Source organism: Ochlerotatus camptorhynchus, unplaced genomic scaffold, assembly GCF_037179485.1.
Source record: "Ochlerotatus camptorhynchus isolate MF236.1 unplaced genomic scaffold, CSIRO-AGI_Acam_v1.1 ptg000189l, whole genome shotgun sequence".
NCBI lineage: Eukaryota > Metazoa > Arthropoda > Insecta > Diptera > Culicidae > Ochlerotatus > Ochlerotatus camptorhynchus.
The window spans coordinates 254896-275872 of record NW_027040679.1 but is presented as its reverse complement, the minus strand read 5'-3'; the positions used below and the strand labels follow the sequence as shown (position 1 = coordinate 275872).

General features: G+C 43.1%; 1 protein-coding gene across 1 annotated transcript in view; it reads right to left on the bottom strand.

Moving 5' to 3' along the window:
* LOC135702243 (kin of IRRE-like protein 1) overlaps positions 1-20977 on the bottom strand; it is a 185540-nt gene that overhangs the window by 109130 nt on the left and 55433 nt on the right. The window contains exon 4 of the mRNA XM_065223277.1: positions 6774-6984. Coding sequence (XP_065079349.1) covers positions 6774-6984 — 211 coding nt within the window. The remainder of the gene's footprint in view (positions 1-6773; positions 6985-20977) is intronic.

Below are 20977 nucleotides of genomic sequence, written 5' to 3'. Positions count from 1 at the left end.
CGGATCGTTAAGCAGATTTGCTGAAGTATTATTGTACTACCAGTAGAGAATACCGTGTGTGCTTTAGATATTTGCCACAAGTGTAGCATAGTGCGATTAAGTGAAGCCTAAAAGGCTATTGGCAAAAAGGTAACAATATACTGCAAATAGTTAGACCGACACGTTTCCCTAAAAGTTTTCGTTATCGCCTGAAGAACCTTCAGGCGAATGTTTTTTTTTATTGGGTTCTTGAAGTCACCATCTTCGCGGTCATACCGAGCACTCTGCGCTCCCACGTGCGGCGTCCGAGTCGAACTAGGCCCACGTATGGACTTGTCCACCATCGACCGTTCGTGTGACGACGTTATCGAGCAGTTGCGATAGTCGCACCATCGACTGTGTGGTATCCGGAACGCTACGCTCCCAGACCACAGACCAGCGTGCGAAACGAAATCATACCAGGCACCCTACGCTTTAAGATCTTCGCGTGCCCCGTGTGGCTCCGAGTAATTCCTTGGCGGTGACTAAGTCGAACTAGGCCCACGAGTGGAGTTGTTTCACCGTCATCATCGACCGGCCGTGTAACGACGATAGTGAACGGCGTCGATAATAGCACCGTCGACTGCGCTCCCAGACAAGCGTTTAAAACGTGGTTGCTCCGAGTAGTTCCTTGGCGGCGACCAAGTCGAACTAGGCCCACGTGTTAGATCGAGTGCATCTACGTCGGTGATCGTGGCGTCAACAGCGAGCACCGTCGGCAACGGTAACTGCAGCAGTAAATACCAGGTTAGATCGAGCCAATTTTATATTAAAAAAACGTGCACGTTTAGGGCCTTAGGACAAGAACCCCCAGAATAAATTGAGTGTCAAAGTTTAGTCCTTGCTTCACATTTTCTTGTCGACCACTGGGTTGATCTGTGGAAGAATCTACCCTAAATCAGGAGATTTTGGTTTTGTTCGCGTTTTGGGTTTTGCCGGTAATTTTTGGTAGTTCTTACCTGACCTGCCTTGAGAGGACTAGCCGGGTACGGTTTTTTAACACGCCCTCTCGCAGTACGATTTACCGTACTGGTGCTTAAGCGAAAGGGTTTTCGAAAGCGTGGTTTTTTGAGGAGCTTGCCGATTTTGCGGACATAGTGCGAAAACATTCTGCTGTAAAAATTACTATGGTTTAGTGAATTTATCTGCTGTATTCTGCTATTTCTGCCTTTCCATCTACCCTACTGTAGTATCTCATACCAACTTGATCAATCAAAGAATCATTTAGAATCTATATTTGAAACCTTACAATTAAGTAAAATTTATATCATTTCCAAAAAAAATCTTGGTATAGATGAATTAGAGATTATAATTAAAAAGTTAGAAAATCAAAATGATACGTTAAGGGGGGAGTACACTTTGATTTTTCAAAAAAATGCATTATTTTTTTTTGGCTTAAATTGTTCCTTGGGATGTATACTTTAATTTAGAAAAGACTCCAAGTCCGCCAGAATATTCCTTACCGCTTTACGAAGCGATTTCCTAAAACATGTACCGGCGCGCTGAGAGAGCATTTTATCTTTAAACGCGTTTATCTCGAAACGGGGTTTTTCAAACTGGCGTGGGAAATAACTCTAACCAGTTATCATCAAATTTGGATATCGCCTAGGTTTTCTTGTTCAGAATTATATTTTGCTTAGAAATACTTATTCACATTTTCGATTTTGTCAAAAATGGATTTTTAATCAACGATTTTGTAAGCATTTTTAGGGTGAAAAAATTGACTTTTTTTTTCCTAAAGCCAAAACTTTTGAAAAAAATAATTTAAAAAAAATTGGAATACGTATTTCTAATCCAAATTTCATAACTAATCAGGATTTTTGTTCGATTTATGTTCCAGGACCACATGGAAAGGAGTATTTTCCCACGCCGTTTTCTGACTTTCGCGCGAGGACGCCCGCGCGACCTGGTGCACCGGCCACGGGGAGACGCCAATCGAGTTCAAAAAATACAAATTGTAGTTCGAAGGATGTCTAATAAATGGGTTATAACATATTTGCCCTCCTTGGCTTAAAAAAATTAACGAAAATGCGTTACTTTTTGGACGTTCAAAGTGTACTACCCCCTTAATAACCTCTGATCAGGTATACGAGTTTTTAGGAATAGGAAGCTTTATTTTGTAATTCTAATCCCTAAGCTGGAACCCGGATCTTCAACAGGATTTTATTGGAGCCGCTACCCATCAACGGAAAATCCCATAAATTACCATCAGGTACAGCATTAGTTGATCACAACTGAACATACTTCATCCATGGCGAATGTCAGTCGATAGAGAAACACAGCAGTTGTAAACGGGAGCAACTATCATACGAATCCAACGATGATTGTTTTTCAAGGCTTTTCGGAGAGGCTATTCGGGTAAATGCATTTTCACTGAACCCACGGCGACCACAGAGGTAAAACGGTTCACCGAAAATCATTTAATTACCAAAAACGCGTCAACCATAAACATGACGACGGACTGTAACCTCTCTGATAGAACGCTAAAAGGAACATATTTGATCAGCTTTTCAAATTGTTCTGTGACGTTCGATAATAGAACGTTCAATAATAAAGAGTTGTACTTCAAAGCACGACAAAGCATCATACCACTAGACGGGATACACATCAACCAATCCGATTACGAAATACCACAAATCACACTGCACAAACTTCATCAATTACACATCCATAACCGACAAGAACTCTCGGAGTTTAGAAAAACTAACATCCAACACACCTTCACAAGTTTAGGACTTTCATTGGGAAAATGCATGCCTCAGTTTCGGGAAAATGGAAAATTCATCACCGAAGACAGCAGCAGAAACGACCATCGAATCGGGAAGAATCGATCTCGAGGGGGGAGTAGTTACAGAAGACATCGTTCAAAGCCCCCAAGGCAACCGTTCCACATTCTTGTTTCTCAATCGACCAACATCAACGTCAGCATCAGCGAAATAAACCAAAGGCAACGAAATGCTTAGCTGGACATTATAGCAGCGACGATGGCGACGGTAGCAACAAAAGAGACGACTCTTGGACACAGCAAAAACGTTAAGCCAGCAGTTATCGGTTAGCTATAGGTTTCATTTAATATAAGTTGAATAAACGCACTCATTCAGTGGTCAAATGTGCAAGTGGAACTAGGTATTTTTTTAATACGCTATGCCGAAGACCTAAGTATAAGGCCTGTACTCGAAAAAAATGCACCAGACAAAAGTGTTCGCCAAAAATTTGTTTTAAGTCGGATTTTCTTGAAATTTTCAGGGACTGAACTAATGCATATGGATTATGTTTCGGCATAATTACTTTCTCCAATTTCCTTTCCATCGCTGAAAGCCCGCACCTTTCCCTTAAGACCCCTCATTACATTTTGTGCAATGGTGGAGCCGACCTTTTTGGTCACTTTTATTTATTCTTTCTTCAACTGCAGCTCGTTCTTAAATACCTTGGACGATTTTGGAACTTTGGCCTTCATTATGGTCCAATATCTTTCCACCGGACGAATCTCTGGTGAATTTGGGGGGGTTGGCGGTTTTTTGTACCAAAACAACGTTATTGCCTCTGTATCAATCCAACGTCGATCGCGCGTAATGGCATGATGCCAGGTCTGGCCAAAATAATGTCTCGCCTCTGTGGGACCACAGGAAGGGCAACAGACGCTTCTGGAGGCACTCGGTGCGGTAAATTTCCCTGTTGATGGTACCCATTGTGATGTACAATTTACTCAGTTTACCGCATTGGCATATGGCCTGCCAGAGCAAGTATTTTTTGGCGAATTTGTCCACATTCTTCTTCCGTATGTCTTCCGGAACATCAAACCGTGATTTGGCAACGTAGAACTCCAGCCCCGGTATCTGCTTTGCGTCTGCCTTGATGTAGGTTTCGTCATCCATAACCACACACATAGGTTTCGTTAACCACTCTCGATACAGCTTCCTTGCGCGGGATTTGGCCGCCGGTTGGCATCCTATGACACCATTACTACATGGGATTCTCGCGCATGGAGCAGAAGTAATCCGTCATGCCATACTACCGATCGGTCAACTTTCTGAGGAGGCTGCGGAAGCAAGAAATAAACATTTCCGAAACTTCAGACTCAACTTCTCAAGAAAATTTTCTAGAATCCAGTGCAACAGGGATATGTCGAACAGGCTTCTTCTCAGCTCAGATCCGTTCCTCAGCAGCTCTTGAGCAAACCTTTTTCTACAGAAACTCTGCAGATGTTGGCAAGAAATCAATGCCAGGGGAGCGATCACGATGGAAGCAGTGCTGAAGAATGTTTCGGAGAGGGTTTTGATTCAGATGCGAATGATATGTGATCGATAGTTGTCCCAACCCAAGACCTTCTTTTTGGTATTTCGTTCTGGTTTTCATCAACCCTCAGTCATCTCGAGGGAGATCCAGAGAACTTGCTCGTCACCATGAAGCTTGCCAAAATCGAACGGTTTTGTTTTGTAATTTCTTTTATGATTTCGGACCACGAGTTGACGGATGAGTTTGATAAAGGGGATCATCGGCCTGATTAGTACCTTCCGCAAAATTGTCTTTCGTTCGTTTACTACTTTCTATTTACAATTTTCACACTGCCGTACTATAATGGAACCGGAACTATCAACTCTATACTTGTATCTTCTCATCTATCGACTATAATGTCCACAATATGTCTGATATTTGATGTTAAGCATCTCCAACTATGTAAATCGTTAACTTTACGCATGAAGTAATAAAACATGATTAGTAAAAAAAAAATATAAAACCCAGTTCTGCTATAGGCGCCATTTTGCCCCAGGGTGCCTGAGAACGGTGTAAAAAGTTACTTTTCAAAATAATTTATAACAAATCCAAGAAATAAAAATTTAAACTTAAATTGAATTTGAATTAATGCGTACGTTGTAGAACAGACACGAATGAACTAGAGTCGACAATATTGCAATGTATTAATTGCAATTATTATAGAGTAAATGTCGGCTTCGGCACCCATTGACTGTTTTCGGCAATCAAAATTTAAACGTTAATTTCACTATGTTTTACCATCAACACACTTCCCTGAATGTATCCAAATGATTCTTTAGTCTTTCAGCTTCAATCTGATTATATTTGTAGGACCGAGCAATCCTGTTATGCCAGATTTTTCTTCAAATGAAGCATACGTAATACAAAATGGGGCTGATTTCGAGTTGCCGATAATAGAACAGCTGGTTAACACGCAGTTCTAATGGGAAGGTTGCCGAAGAAAAAGAGGCTTCCGACAATAGTCACACTCACCTGAGAAGTTTAGAGCGTTGTAAAAACGCTTTCAAACAGTTTTGAAGAATTCTGTCGATTGGAATGGATAGAGAAGCAAGCAGCAGATGATTTGAAACAAACAGACACGTCATAGGGTATACGTCCCTAACCTCGGTCTAATATGCAGCCATAGATTACGTTTTTAATCATAACTCATCAATTAATTTACCTGCAAACGATATTCTACTGCTAAATGGTATGCTTAGATATGCTTATCATGTCGTTTGCTATCAGGAACCGCAAAAAGTTGAAAAACTTACTTTTTTTAAGACAAAAACTCACCAGGGAAATGTATGTAATATCGGTCTATTGTCCCCAAATTGGGTCTATTTATGGATGCAACTTCGTCCTATCCTGATTGATTCTCAAAAAAAACGCTCTTGGTAACGTTTTCTTATGTATTTTTTTTTATCACTATCACTGTTAACTTAATACTCTTCATTCCTCAAAACATTTCTTAGAGAAAATTTTACGAAAACTACATTAAATCACTCAAGTTAAAAATTAAAAATTAAAAATTTCGCTTATCGTCTTTCGACCGCAGAATATCTAAATCAAAACATTGTGATGTTCATTATACAGATTTGGCAGAAAAAATCTCCCTTCCTGTTCGTTCCTTATCATCCAAATGCAAACCACATTGTTGACGTTACTCTTATTGCTATATGCTGTCAAATGAATTTCATGGGCCAAAGTTAGGAACATAGAAAAGAAATGTGTCCCTAAAGTTGGGTCCATGATTTACTTGTGAAAACGTTGTTAAACAATTAAAATAAACATAAAATATTCAAACAGTAACTGTGAGTTTTACGTCTAGTGTGTATTATCAGGTAATTCCATTCAATAAATGCCATAATCAGGCCATTTGATGATCGTCAGTGCAACCTTCCCATCTTAACCTTAGAAGTCATGGCGGCTAAAAACTCCGAACAGAGTGATATTCTCAACCAGTTTTATTACTTACGAGAGCTGAAAATGTATTGAAATGTTGTGATATAAATTGATTTGTGTGTGGTACACATTTATCAATCATCAGTGATCAATATTTTCCTTATTTTTTGTGTAATATTCCTTAATTAATTATTTATTTGCGTGATAGGCCGAATGAAAGGACTAGACCCACATTACATACCGTAACCCTATATGTGCGTGACGCTGTGAAAATGCTAATAGAAGTGCGGACGCTGCTTAGATTGACGAGAATACGTAAATTCCCCTATGTAGAAATTATGTCATCCTGAGTGTGGCTATCCTGCCCCGTCCTTCCCCGTCAATGTATCTGAAACATGCAATTTAGGAACGAAATTGAAAACTGAAATCGCTTGCCTTCGAGCACAGCGATCTTTTTTGTTATTGCTCTGTAATTCCCGCTCGACGTTTTTACACTGCAAGCCAAAATATATGGATCCCAATTAAAGTTCCGATTCGGGTCATCGCATTGAGATAATGCTAACTGCTACGAAACAGGGTGTGCACAATGTACTTACCGACAACGCTCAGCGTAACGAAATAGCTGCGCACCGGCTGCGTCGAAATCTGGCACTCATAGATGCCGGCGTCCCGCTTCTGGGCCCACTTGATCTGCAGCGTCCAGTCGTCGGTGTTTTTGTGATGCGTCGCCTGGAAGCGCTGGTCCGAAGTGTAGGTGTAGCTCCCGACGGTCAGAATGTGGATATCTCGGTGCCGTATCCAGGATACCTGCGGAGCGGAAAAAAGGAAAACAGTAAAAAAACAGACGATGAAAATCCAAAACGTTCAGGATGGAAAATGGGTTCGATGGGTTCCGGCAGGGAAAATGGGGTGGAAGTTACCTTGCAGCGGTTTGCGTATTTTTTCAACAATCGTGCAAAAACGAAAAAAAAAGATCGGTCATATCTACGTTTTTTCACTCCTGTCTCTATCATTTCTGTTTCCCCGGTGGTGCAGTGGGTATTATTTGTGCAGCACATCTGTTCCCGAATTTCTGCCCGTAGGACGAGGATTGGATGGCAAAAAAAATGATACGGCGAGGAAATTTTTATTGTGACAACAACGAGAGATTCCTCGTTAGCTGTCCTCGCCCGGAATGTTTCCCGTGATGATTTTTATTTCTGTAAACGACCGGAGATTCTGATGGGACATGATAGTTTTGTAAATTCATTTTTCATGTCGGCGATTTGTCAGGAAATGAATTTCAAATTGTGGTTGCCCCTGGTGGTTTGAGTTTCTATGAGCACTGAAAGTACCTAGAATCGCTGCCTTTGGAGAGCTTACATGGTAGATGTGTCGATTTTTGTAATTATTAATTTTCGGAAGATAACGTCAAGCTTTAAATTGAAGCAAAAAGAAACAATTAGGAGCAATCAGAAGATTTGATATCATACTGTTTCGAGTGAATTGGTAAATTTATTGGAAATACAGTCAGGAATACTTATTGCCGGATTCTTCTTGCCTGACTATCTGCATATAAGGATTATATCATTTGTTTCAATATAGGGGAAATGTATGTAATGTATGTAAATTTTTAACAGCGACCAAAATATTCATATGTATCGTCCTAATGACGCGTTCATCTATCAACATTTGAGCCATTTCCCCTATAAAACTATACTATCTTCGACAAAGTTATTGTTCTGGGTTAGACCATCAAACTTATGCCATTGAATTTAGGTTAAATTGGAAACTATGCCACTAGAGGCGCTTCAAGTTCAACTACTTATGACGGGCGCTATAATATATAATTTGGGTTCACGAGATTCTGGTCTTATAGAAAGTTGTTCAGGTCACCAAGTCCTTTTGAATGATCGTCATATTAGTTCAGAACTCTCTTACTATATGTCGTTAGTGTCCTTTTTTCAATCTGTTTATGTTCTTGCTTGATTGCCGGAATCTGGCCGGCACGACGACAAAGGCGAACTTGTGTACAACGGTGAAATTGTGGTTTCAATCACTGGGCGGACTGGCGCGAACCGAGATAGTTTTCGGACGAGAGTGCAGAAACTGGTCTGTGTTGCTTTGTAGTTCTTAGGTAACTGATTTATTTGTCGTGTTCAGTGTGAGGTGAAGGGTAATCAATTTGGGATGTATATAGATGTATAAGTGTAGAAGCGGTGTTCTGGGTGGTGGGTATTTTTAAGTTAATTTATAATTCATTTTGTTTGTATAATTTGCTCGTAATTTAGTGCTTTCGTGTTAGTACTATAAGTTCTGGGTCGCAACATCACCGGGCCCCGTTGAAGCGCAGCATTCAAGAAGAGTTGGTGGTGACTGTTTCACAATCGTGTGCCTTCGTTGGACCCTGATCTTCGATGGGAAGGACGCATAGTTCAGATGTTGCACGGCGTCGAATACCTAGTTGCGTGCGCACATCCACTACGCGCACGATGTTGTCACTTCCGGGATAGATGGCCACAACTCTGCCAAGGGGCCATTGCATCGAAGGAACGTTATCTTTCTTCACCAAGACCATGGTCCCGACGTGAAACTCGGTTGGGGATTTCCTCCACTTAGCTGGCCGTTGGTGGAGAAGCCCGATGTATTCCGTGGACCAACGCTTCCAGAGATTTTGGACGGAGCGTTGTGTGGCCTGGAAATGGTTGAGACGATTGGTTGGCACCTGAGAAAGGTCTGCCTCCGGCAAATGAAAGGGGGACTCTCCTAGCAAAAAATGGCCGGGTGTCAGGACAGAGAGATCCTGCGGGTCGTTGGAAAGAGGCGTCAATGGTCTGGAGTTCAGTATACATTCAGCTTGGGAAACAACTGTGCGCATATCGTCGTAGTGGTGTGGAGCTGCTCCGATGATCTTCCAGAAATGCCGCTTGAAGGCCTTTACTGCAGCCTCCCATAGGCCGCCGAAATGCGGCGCACGTGGTGGAATAAACTGGAACTCGATGCCTTTCTCCAAACATTCGGTGGTCCATGCAGTGCCGTTGAGTTGATCAACCAAAGCTTGTCGCATCTCCATAACTTCTCGACGCGCTCCGACGAACGTAGTGCTGTTGTCGCAGTGTATTGTACGAACACGCCCGACACGACTCGCGAAGCGCCTCAACGAATTGACGCACGACTCCGTCAACAACCCGGCGACGATGTCGAGGACTACGGCTTTTACGGCGAAACAGACGTACACTGCGACCCAGATTTTTACCGACGCGCCTCTACCTGCCAATGGTCGAACGAAAAACGGCCCACAGTAATCCAGCCCCGTATGCTCGAATACTTTCGCTGCAGTGACACGGCTTGATGGTAGTGGAGCCATAAACTGGTTGCTTGCTGGGGGATGAAAACGAAAACAAGTCACGCAATGGTGGACTGTCCTTCGAGCTAGATCTCTTCCGCGTATTGGCCAGAAGCGCTGACGGATTGTTGCCAGGAGCTGTGTGGGTCCTGCATGCAGTGTTTGATGGTGAACGGAGTTGGCGATCAATCTTGAAAGGTGGTGGTCGGCCGGTAGTATGATCGGGAGGCGGCTGTCGAAGGATCCAGGTGAGTTTGCTAGCCGTCCATTCAATCTGAGAAGACCGGTGTCATCGATCCACACATCAAGGTCTTTTAATGGTGATTTGAAGTCAACCTTTCGCAGGGCCATCCGTTCTTGATCATTGTGCCGCAGGTGGCGCAGTTCCTGCTGGAAACATGCAGCTTGCGTAACACGGATGAGTGACTTCAAAGTACTGTCGTATTCGACCGGAGTGATTGGTCCCACTGTACGAGCCATCCTCGGCAATCGGCAGTTTTTTGCGAAACGTTGACAGAATGAAGAAACTTTGATAAGATGCGACAGTTGTGAGTAATCGTGGATTAGCGAATCGTCAAATGTGACACTTAGGAGTACAACCGTTTGCCGCTGCTCAGGTGTCTGCTGCTGAATGTCGGTCGACGTCAATGGAATTATCGGAGCTGGCCACGATTCCACTTCATTCAGCAAGTAGGACGGCCCATGCCACCACAGTGCATCGTTCTTGATATCATCTGGTTGTACCCCGCGAGATATACGATCGGCGGGATTTTCTAGGGTTGGAACGTGCCGCCACTGGGATCCTTGTGTGAGTTTCTGGACCTCCGATACTCGGTTGGACACGAATATCTTCCAGGACGACGGTGGTGAATTAATCCAGTGCAAAACGATCGATGAATCTGACCAGAACGTGACCGTAGAGTCAAACTTGGTTGTTCTACGAATGGTATCAGCCAACTGGCTTCCCAGTACAGCTGCACAGAGTTCCAACCGTGGGATGGAATAACCACATACTGGAGCAACACGTGATTTTGCTATGAGCAAATGGCTTGTTCGTTTAGTGGAAGGTCCTGTTGATACCGTGTAGATGCACGCCCCATACCCTTTGGAAGAAGCGTCGACAAAACAGTGCAACTCGTAGCTCTTTGCACTCTCTTCGAACACCCACCGAGGGACTCGAAGATTCCGAACGATACCAATTCCTGCTCGGAAGGACAGCCACCATGATTGCAGAATTTCCGGCAGCTTTTCGTCCCAGCTAAGTTTCTCCTGCCATAATCGCTGCACAAACATCTTCGCACTGGCCACCACTGGACCGACCAGACCCAAGGGGTCAAATAACTGCGACATCTCCGATAGTACGAGGCGCTTCGTAACGTGTGGCAGGGCTGGAAAATCAGGGACCTTGAATCCAAATACGTCCTCCTTTGGAAACCATAGTAGGCCCAGTGCCTTGATCGATGCAGATCGGTCGAGTTCTAGCGGCAACTGATGCTCCTTTAGTTCCTCTGGAAAATGTTCCAGAATACTGGGGTGATTCGCGCTCCACTTCCGCAGATTGAAACCACCTCGCTTTAGTAATTCGGTCAGCTGTATGCTGGTTTTAACTAGAGCTTCGATGCTCTCGGATCCAGTTAAAACATCGTCCACATAAAAATCTTTCTTGACAATGGGGGCAGCCAGTGGAAAGTCATGCCCTTCATCGTCTGCCAGCTGGTTTAGGACTCTGGTTGCTAGATACGGAGCACAAGATGTGCCGTAGGTGACAGTGTTCAAGGAATAGGTTTTCAGTGGCTCTGATTCGTTTCGGCGCCACGCAACTTGCTGTAGTAGGCGATCGTCTGGATGAACCAAAGCCTGTCGAAACATTTTCTCCACGTCTGCTTTCATGACGAATCGGTGGAAACGAGAGTTGACAACGATGCACAACATGGAAGACTGAACTGTTGGTCCTGTGAGAAGAAGATCGTTCAAGGAGAGCTGGTTGCTGCTTTTAGCCGAGCCGTCGAACACAACTCTTATTTTGGTTGTTGACGAGTCGGGACGATGGACTGCGTGATGGGGCAGGAAATACTGGGGTAACGCGACGCGAGTCTTCACTTCCTCCATGTGGCCTAACCGTTCGTACTCCTCCATGAAATCGGTGTAGCTCTTGTATAGTGTTTCATCGGAGCGGAACCGTCTTTCAAGGGCAGAGAATCGACGAGCTGCTGTGTTCCACGTGTCTCCAATAGACGGTAGAAGTTCTTGCCTAACTGGTAGACGTACTACATAACGACCGTCGGCATTGCGACTGTGTGTAGATGCGAAGTGGGCTTCACACTGTTGTTCTTCGGCAGTCAGGCATTTCCCGACATCAAAGTTTTCCACTTCCCAGAACCTTTTCACCTGTGCGTCCAGGTTGTCGAAAGCGGAGACCAAGCAGGTAAGTGGAGTGGTCATCGAAGCGGGAACCTTTCCCGAGAATACGTATCCGAAGCTTGTCTTCTGGAGTGGTGGTAGCTGGTCATCGAACGGAATCTGCTCGGATTGCAGAATGAACGGGATAAGCTCGGCACCGATAATTAAATCGATACCATGACTTTGATAGAAGTGTGGGTCTGCTAACGGTAGATGCTTGGGAATTTTCCACGTGTTAATATCCACCGTCTTCGTTGGAAGGTTCACCGTTAGTTTCGGCAACACCAGGCAATGCAATGGGAATTGTTGTGACCCAAATCGGGATGAGATGCTCACCGAGACTACGTAACGTACGTTGACAATTGCTTGCCCAATGCCGCTTACAGGCATGTTGATCTTCACTCGGTTGAGCGATAAACGTTGGCACAACGACTCGGAAACGAAACTTGACTGCGAGCCGCTGTCTAGGAGTGCACGAGCGATTTGACTGTGTCCGAGGTTATCGTGGATATTCACTAGTGCGGTGTACAAAATCACTGTATTTTCACCAACATTTGCTGGTGCGACGGTTTGACAGGCGGTGAAAGGAGGTGTGACTATTTCCGACGGGGGCAGGTGAGGCGCAAATACCGACGGCGACGAGAGCGGGTACGCACGATTGACCGAAGTGACATCCGGGCCACTATTGAACGGAACCGGAGGAGAATGCGACAGATTGGGATTTGTTTCATGCATTGGGAATTCAGTGTGTTGACTGTGTGGTGGAGCTCCACCCGTCATCAAGGAGGCGGACGACGGGAGATGAAGCAAAGTGTGGTGCTTCTTTTGGCAATACTTGCAGCACCCACTGGTACAGTTTCTTGCTTGGTGGGATGCTTTGATGCAATTGATGCATAGGTTGTTCCGTTTAACTAAATCGAAACGTTGATGCGGAGTTTGATCACGAAAGACCTCGCATTGGAACAGAAAATGCGCTTGTTTGCACGCAGCGCATTTAGGAGTTTGTTCTGTGGCCGAATGGGCCAACACTTGTCGTGACTTCGTAGGCTTGGTCTCCATCGACGGTGTACAAACTAATTGGGAGAGCTTGAGGGACTGCAGTGTGCGTGAGTGATCATGGATAAACTTTATGAGATCGTCGTACGAAGGACGCTGGGTTTTGTCACGGTTATTTTCCCACTGTTTCTGTGAGGTGGCATCCATACGACTGAAAAGGAGCTCCACCAACACAGAATCCCAATGCTGCGCCTTGGTTTCTAGAGAGTCCAAGATTTTCACGTGTTTCTCGAACTCATCTGCCAGTTCAGAAAGGCCAGAAGCGGACTCATTCCGCAGCGGAGAAACCGAAAAAAGCGCAGAGATGTGTTGCTTGATCAACAAATTCTTGTCCTCGTAACGATCCGTTATCAACTTCCACGCAACAGTGTAGCTGTACGTAGAAACGGCAAGAGAAGAGATGATACGAGCAGCATCCCCTTTCAACGAAGCTCGAAGATAATGTAGCTTCTGAATGTTTGTTAATTGGTAGTTGTCATGGATCATGGATTTAAACAAGTCATGAAAGCCAGACCAATCTTCAGGGTTCCCATCAAATTCTGGGATTTTTAGCTCTGGGAGGCGCACACCAGAGGAAGGGAGCATAATCTGCTGTTGTTGTACGGGAGCAGGTGGATTGGCTTGGGTAGGAGCTGGAAGCTTTCTCGTAAGTGAACCCTTCAATCTATAGTACAAGTTCTGAAACTCGGCACGAGTTTCAGCGGCGCCAGGGTCTTCACCGCAAAGTGCTTCAAGCTCCATATCAACGTGTTCCAGCTCATCCCATAACTTGTCCAAACGATCAAGCCGAAATGGAATCTCGGCTGCTTGCGAAATATCATAATTTTGGTCAAATTCGCGAATCAATTGCGCTGATTGCAGTAGGTTGCCCCGCTTGGCAGCCAGTTGTTTCAACTGCTTGGCTTTCTTGCTCCGCGTGGCGGTAGCCATTCTGCCTCAACAAAGAAAAAGAGGTCACTCACCTGCTTCGACCGTACTTAACCTTTCGATCGTTACGACGTGGACTGTTTGGAGGAAATCTTCTCGGCGATACTGCGACGATGGTTGGCCAAACGGGTACTTTGACGACGGCACTCTGGGGCGGTCCAAATCCTATGCAGTCCAAAACAGCGACAGCAGCAACCGGTAATTAATTATCTCCAACAGCACAACACTCTTTGCGGGAGCGGCGTGGCAATCTTCCTCACAATAGTCGCACTAACAATGTAGAACCTCAGCGTGAGGAGAAACAATAACTAAACGGTAGCTTCTATTGTACTGGGCAGATACACGCAGTGAAAGCACACGCGGGACGGTTCGAATGGTTATAAATGTTCGCGACGAATTGATTGTTCCGTTGGAACGCAATCACTGTCCGGGATGTGTTCCCGGGTTTCGGCACCAAATGTTCTTGCTTGATTGCCGGAATCTGGCCGGCACGACGACAAAGGCGAACTTGTGTACAACGGCGAAATTGTGGTTTCAATCACTGGGCGGACTGGCGCGAACCGAGATAGTTTTCGGACGAGAGTGCAGAAACTGGTCTGTGTTGCTTTGTAGTTCTTAGGTAACTGATTTATTTGTCGTGTTCAGTGTGAGGTGAAGGGTAATCAATTTGGGATGTATATAGATGTATAAGTGTAGAAGCGGTGTTCTGGGTGGTGGGTATTTTTAAGTTAATTTATAATTCATTTTGTTTGTATAATTTGCTCGTAATTTAGTGCTTTCGTGTTAGTACTATAAGTTCTGGGTCGCAACAGTTTATTTGTAAGGCTCATATGTCTAGAAAGACTCAACGGAGCCAAGTATCATAAAAAAAAAACAATTCAATTTTTTTCGTCTCGTTCATTTTGCTGCGCTAGGTACAAAGCATACACTTTCTGCTTGTAATCCTCGATCAAAGCACGTTTCTGCTGTTCATCTCCAATCCACTCAAACGACGGGATCTTGTCTGGTCGCTGCGTGATGGGACAAATATAACTCACGATGGTCAGGCTGCAATCACTATCACTGGAAGTTGGTTCGTTCGTGTTAACTTTTTTCGTATGGCTGATTGTTGTTTCCGATTCGACGGACCTTTGTCGCTTGTTCATCACTGCTCTATTGTTTATGTGTAGATCTGCATCAGTTGCCGGTTTAGGAAGAGAAGGCCACTGCTTATCTTTAGCTATCTTGCATTCCAAAATGGTGGCGGAGTCGTCGTTCCGAACATAGCCATATTGTTGGGTATTTGACACCCCGGGAACTACTTGACAGCTCCAGTGTAATGACAATGTACCCCGAAAATTATGGTACTCTGGTTCAGTCAAATTGAATAATGGTGGAGTAAATTTACCATTGGGCTTATTTTTGATCAACTCTTTTTTCACGTTTTTGAGTTTTTGTTTTTCTTTAACTTTTTTTAAAACCATTGATATTTTTTTCTAGTAGTCTTCCAATCAACTCAGCATGACGGGATCAGAAAATGTCTGTGTATGTGTGGGTGTGAGAGCGTGCACTTAAAAGTATTGTTCATCAACCACTCTACCGAATTGCACGCAACAGCCACCAAATGAAAGGTACCATGATTATATAGCATTTTAATTAATAGATTTTCAATCGATTAATTGGTTCCGGAGATATGGATGGAACAAGACCCAAACACCTTCCTTAGCTCAGTCGGTAAAGGCACAGCTACAAAGCAAGACCATGCTGAAGGTGGCTGGGTTCGATTCCCGGTCCGGTCTAGGAATTTTTTGGGTTGGAAAATTTCTCGACTTCCCTGGGCATAGAGTATGATTGTACTTGCCACACAATTATACTAATGCAAAAATGGTACAGGCATCGAAAACTCTCAATTAACAACTGTGAAAGTGCATCTAGAACACTAAATTGAGAGCACGCAAAAAGCTAATATGCCATACGCGATAAGCTTTAAATGCGAGGAAGAAGAAGAAGAAGAAGACCCAATCATCGTGGAATTCGGGAACTAAGTGATGTTTGTCGGCAACCACATAACCGAAATATACGAAACAACCAGTAAATAAAAGATATTATGATAACATTGAATGCTGCTGAACATAATCTAGAATCGGTCGACTATATAGGCGGGACAAGTTCTGAAAAACATAGATGTTGGGAACTAAGTCGTATTTCTCGGTATACAGTGTAGAGTCGATAAAACGCGTATGATCACAAAGTGCAATGTACCGCACGGCATTCAACAATCAGTGATATACATGCTTTATACTTTTTTAAAAGTTTGCTATTCGATGCACGCACCCATATGCGTAGATTTACCCAGAGTTTTGAGAATAAAGTTTTACTTTTGCGTAGATCATCGAAGTAGACGTGTTTGGCTTCTCGGCGATCCTATTCACAACCACTAATGCGAAATGTACGCAACAACCACCAAATGAAAACTATCATGATCCCATAGAACATTATTGAACAGATTTAGAACCGGTCAACTGGTGCTGGAAATTTGGCAGGAGCATGTTCCGGGGAATGAGAGCCATGATACTAAATTTACCGGTTAGGAATAAAATCAAACATGTGGCAACACAAATTACTGCGCAATATGATAACTAAATCATTTGTGGCCATTTCAAATACCGCGGACCACATTGGTCAGTTTTGGGCATGTCCAGATGCCTGGTGAATTAATCAGACCAGACTGGAATTAAAACCCAAAATGTCAAATGTGGATTTTGATTTAATCAAATCGATTAAATTCCAAGATATAAGGAAAACAATGCAGCATCAGTAATACTTTTCATACAAAATTTATTCTTAACGTACTTTACATGTTGAATGATTGTGTGGCTTCGGCTTGTGTTGTTAGGGATCAACTTTCTGATGGCTGCGTTAGGGGTGAGGGGTAAATTTGAATATTAATCAGGGCCTTAACAATCATTACGTCGGTCAAAGCTAGTTATGATGTAAGATACACGATAACCTGCGTAAAGAGCAAATCGAAACAATGAACGTCGCGTGAAAGTTGAACTTCATGAAGGCCTAAGTCCTTTTTCGTAGCTTTTAGTTTTCGGATTTGAAAGATAGCCGGTAGCAGTAGTTTGCTTACTGAGCAGAAAAACGAAATCCTAGGTTTTTTTTAATATTAAAGAGATTTATGGTTAAATCGTTTGGTTATCGTGTATTTTGCAAAATTTGTCATCGTCGGTGCCGGGTTTGAATCGTTACAACAATTCGAGTAAAGGTATGATGTAACAGGAGGGGCTCGGTGGCCTTATAGCGATCGTTTTTGCTTACTGAGGAGAACATCATGAGTCTAATCTCAGGCCACATCCAAGATTCGTGGCTCTTTATTTGTTAGTGTGACAAAATGGCAACAACAAAAACTCGATGATTAAAAATGAGCTCGTTTGCCTTCTGTGTTACCTGACTTATAACGAATATACGTTGTATACGAATACCCCGAATACAACGTATAGTTCTTCAAATTTTACATTGCAAATGCTATACAAAATTAAACAAGTCATACGATGTACGGGTACTCGTTTACAACGTATATTCGTTATAAGTCAGGTAACACAGCAGTGGCAAACGTTTTTGCTTACTGAACAGAAGATCGTGGGTTCAATCTCAAGCTCTTTCGCGATTAATGTTCGTTAGTACATCAATTAAGCTTATCGTTTACCAAAACGAATCCTGCAGCAAACCCAACCCTATTACCCAATATCCCAGTGATTCCTCGTGGAAGTGCAGAGATGTTCTCGGCTTGCATTAAAGCGAGTTCCACGTCAACACATTCCTACCCCTTCCTTTCTTGACCTGTATTCGGGTGCGGTCGGCGCTGGTATTGCCTAGTTTGAGATCACCAATTGAGGATGATTGCTAGTCCCAGGCATCGTCTATTGGTTCTCTGTGTACGGTCAGGAATCCTTATTGCCGGATTCCTTATTGCTGGTATCCCTTATTGCCGGATCCTTATTGCCGGGCTATCCGCGAATACCCACGAATACCCACAGCTTATAGGATTTACACTAAAGGGGGCTGTGGTGGATAATCTCATTTGTTACAATATATAGAGCTATACTGTCTGCGACAAAGTTGTTGTAATGAGATAGACCAACAAGCCTGTGTCATTGGATTCAGGTTTAATTGGGAACGACGCCGCTATGGACGCTTCACTTTTATGTTACTTATGACGGGTGCTATAATATATGGATCTTAGTTCCAATATAGAATAGTTCGTGATCCTCGCCATATAGAAAGTTACTGTCTTGAGCAAAGTTGTTCAAGTGACCAAGTCCTTTCGAATGGTGGCCATATTAGTTCAGAACTCTCTCACTACGTAGCGCTAGTTTCAACATGAACTTCCTTAATATGTTATTTCTGGAAAGCATGTCCATATAAGATGTTGTTGTGCAATGTGAGAACACGAAACGGAATAGGGATGACGTGTAGAGAGGCTGTGTATCGATTTCGGACGCCATTTTAAAATCCAAGATGGCGGTCATCGATTCAAGAAAAACTGTCAAATACCCTACAATATGGGTATTTTTGGAAAGGGAAGACGTGTATAGGCTGGAAATCGATGCCAGACGTTATTTTGGTATCCAAGATGGCGACAATCGGTTTAAGAAAAACTGTCAAATATCCTACAATATGGGTATTTCCAGAAAGGGTACGACGTTTAAAGTCCGGAGATTGATGCCAGACGTCATTTTGGAATCCAAGATGGTGGCCATCGGTTCAAGAAAACTGTCAAATTCCACAAAATGGGTATTTTTGGATAGGGAACGACGTGTAGAGATCAGATATCGATGCCACTCGCCATTTTGAAACTGAAGATGGCGGCCTTTGCTTTAACGTAAACTATTAATGGGGATGACGTGTATAGGCCCAAAATCGATGTCTGCCACCATTTTAGGATTCAAAATGGTGGCAATTGGCTTTCAAAGGGACATTTAGTGGCTATGGATAGCCTCGTATCAGTTCAGCACAGTTAACGTGGACCGTTTACGGGGTAGGTTTGGCGATAATCCATTAAGAAGATGAATTTGATCTAATTAATGTTTTAAGGTATTTTGGAGCTCAAAATCTTGCCTCGCATTATTTTTTTTTTGAATAATGCTTACCAAGCATATTGCGTATAATTAGTATAATGTGTATAACGTATCATTGAGCAAGTGGCAACGTTTCGACATCCTTTAGCAAATCGTGCATTTTTGCACTCTGCTCGACATTACTGTTACCCATATTGTAGGGTATTCTACAGTTTTTCTTGAATCGATGGCCGCCATCCTGGATTTTAAAATTACGTCCGAAATCGATTTACAGCATCTCTACACGTCATCCCTATTTCGTTTCGTTTCCTCGCATTGCACAGCAACATCTTATATGGACAAGCTTTCCAGAAATAACATATTAAGGAAGTTCATGTGCACACTAGCGCCGCGTAGTGAGAGAGTTCTTAAATAATATGGACACCATCCGAAAGGACTTGGTCACCTGAACAACTTTGCTCAAGACAGCAATGTTCTGTATGGCCAGGTTCTCGAGATACAGTTTATATAGGAAGTTCACATGCACACTAGCGCTGCGTAGTGAGAAATTTCTGAACTATTATGGCCACCATCCGAAAGGACTTGGTCACTTGAACAACTTTGCTCAAGACAGTAACTTTCTATATGGCCAGGATCACGAAATATTCTATGTTGGACCTAAGATCCATATATTATAGCACCCGTCATAAGTAACGGAAAAGTGAAGCGTCCTTAGCGGCGTAGTTCCCAATTAAACCTGAATCCAATGACACAGGCTTGTTGATCTATCTCATTACAACTACTTTGTCGAAGACAGTATAGCTCTATGTATTGAAACAAATGAGATAATCCACCACCATTAGTGAAAATCCCATAAGCTGTGGGTATCCTTATTCTCGGTTCCTTATTCACGCCCCCGTTATCCTGGCAATAAGCATTCTTGACTGTACTGACAGACGATCTGGCAATAACATGCTCATGCTCAATAACATCCCTGCTGTTATGGGAGCTGGCTAGGTATGGCTAGAACTTTACGGGACCTTTGTGTGACTGAATGAATGGCAAAATTCTCTTCTGGAGACATTCCTCCTTGTAAACTTGTCCATTATAGTTGCTCCAGTTAAAAATTCAAGTTGGTACCCGTTGTCAATAGCCTAAGAACCAAACCATTATAAAACCAAAATTGTAACTTGGGTAAGCCAACGAAGGATGAAAAAAAATCGAAAGGTTACTTCCATGGTTGCTTCGACTCAACCTGGTCTATACAAGGTGTGGAGATCTAGCCCTCTCTTTTGGTTTGGTAGAGGGAAAATGTAAATATAGTGGGAGAGGCTGGTCACGACGTCATAACGCTCGAAAGCAAATTTGCGAAACATGCAATACAGCAAATCCTAGCTATGTTTGCATGATGATTGTGCTTGACTGTATTCTTTTGTAAATTCTCCGGGAAATATCAGCTGGCGTTTTGGATTTTTATAATAGCTCCTTTCTTGAAAATGGGCACAAACTCACCGGCATGCCTTTTTTTTCATGGTATTCAGTTTGATAATATAATAGTCTATAAAATATCTTAACCTTCAGTGGAAGAACAATCATACATTTTGGTTTCATACAGAAATTCTATAATTCATATTAAAATTCCAATGCAAACACTAATTCAAACAAATGTTGTGACGTCACTACGAGTGTCTTTGAGCGTACGAAAGAAGCCACCAGAATGCCTGGTAATTCACGACCACTCCGAGGTCACTTTTACTTGCAATAAGCCCCACATGTTCACTCTACCTGTATCAAATGGATAATGGTATCATAAACACACTTCCAGATTCAAAAAATATTATTTCCAAATCTGGCACGTATATAGTTTTGAAATTTAACCAACTGTATTAAATTGATTTGAATGGACATTTCTTACCAATTTTGTTTCGAATACCTCTTGATTCATCTGCTGGCAGCACTTACTGGCCCTTACCGGCGACCAACGCGTCTGCCCGCAAAAGCAACAACGCATAAATCTCAAAGCTCTCCGGACGTCCCCTCGAAAATGCAA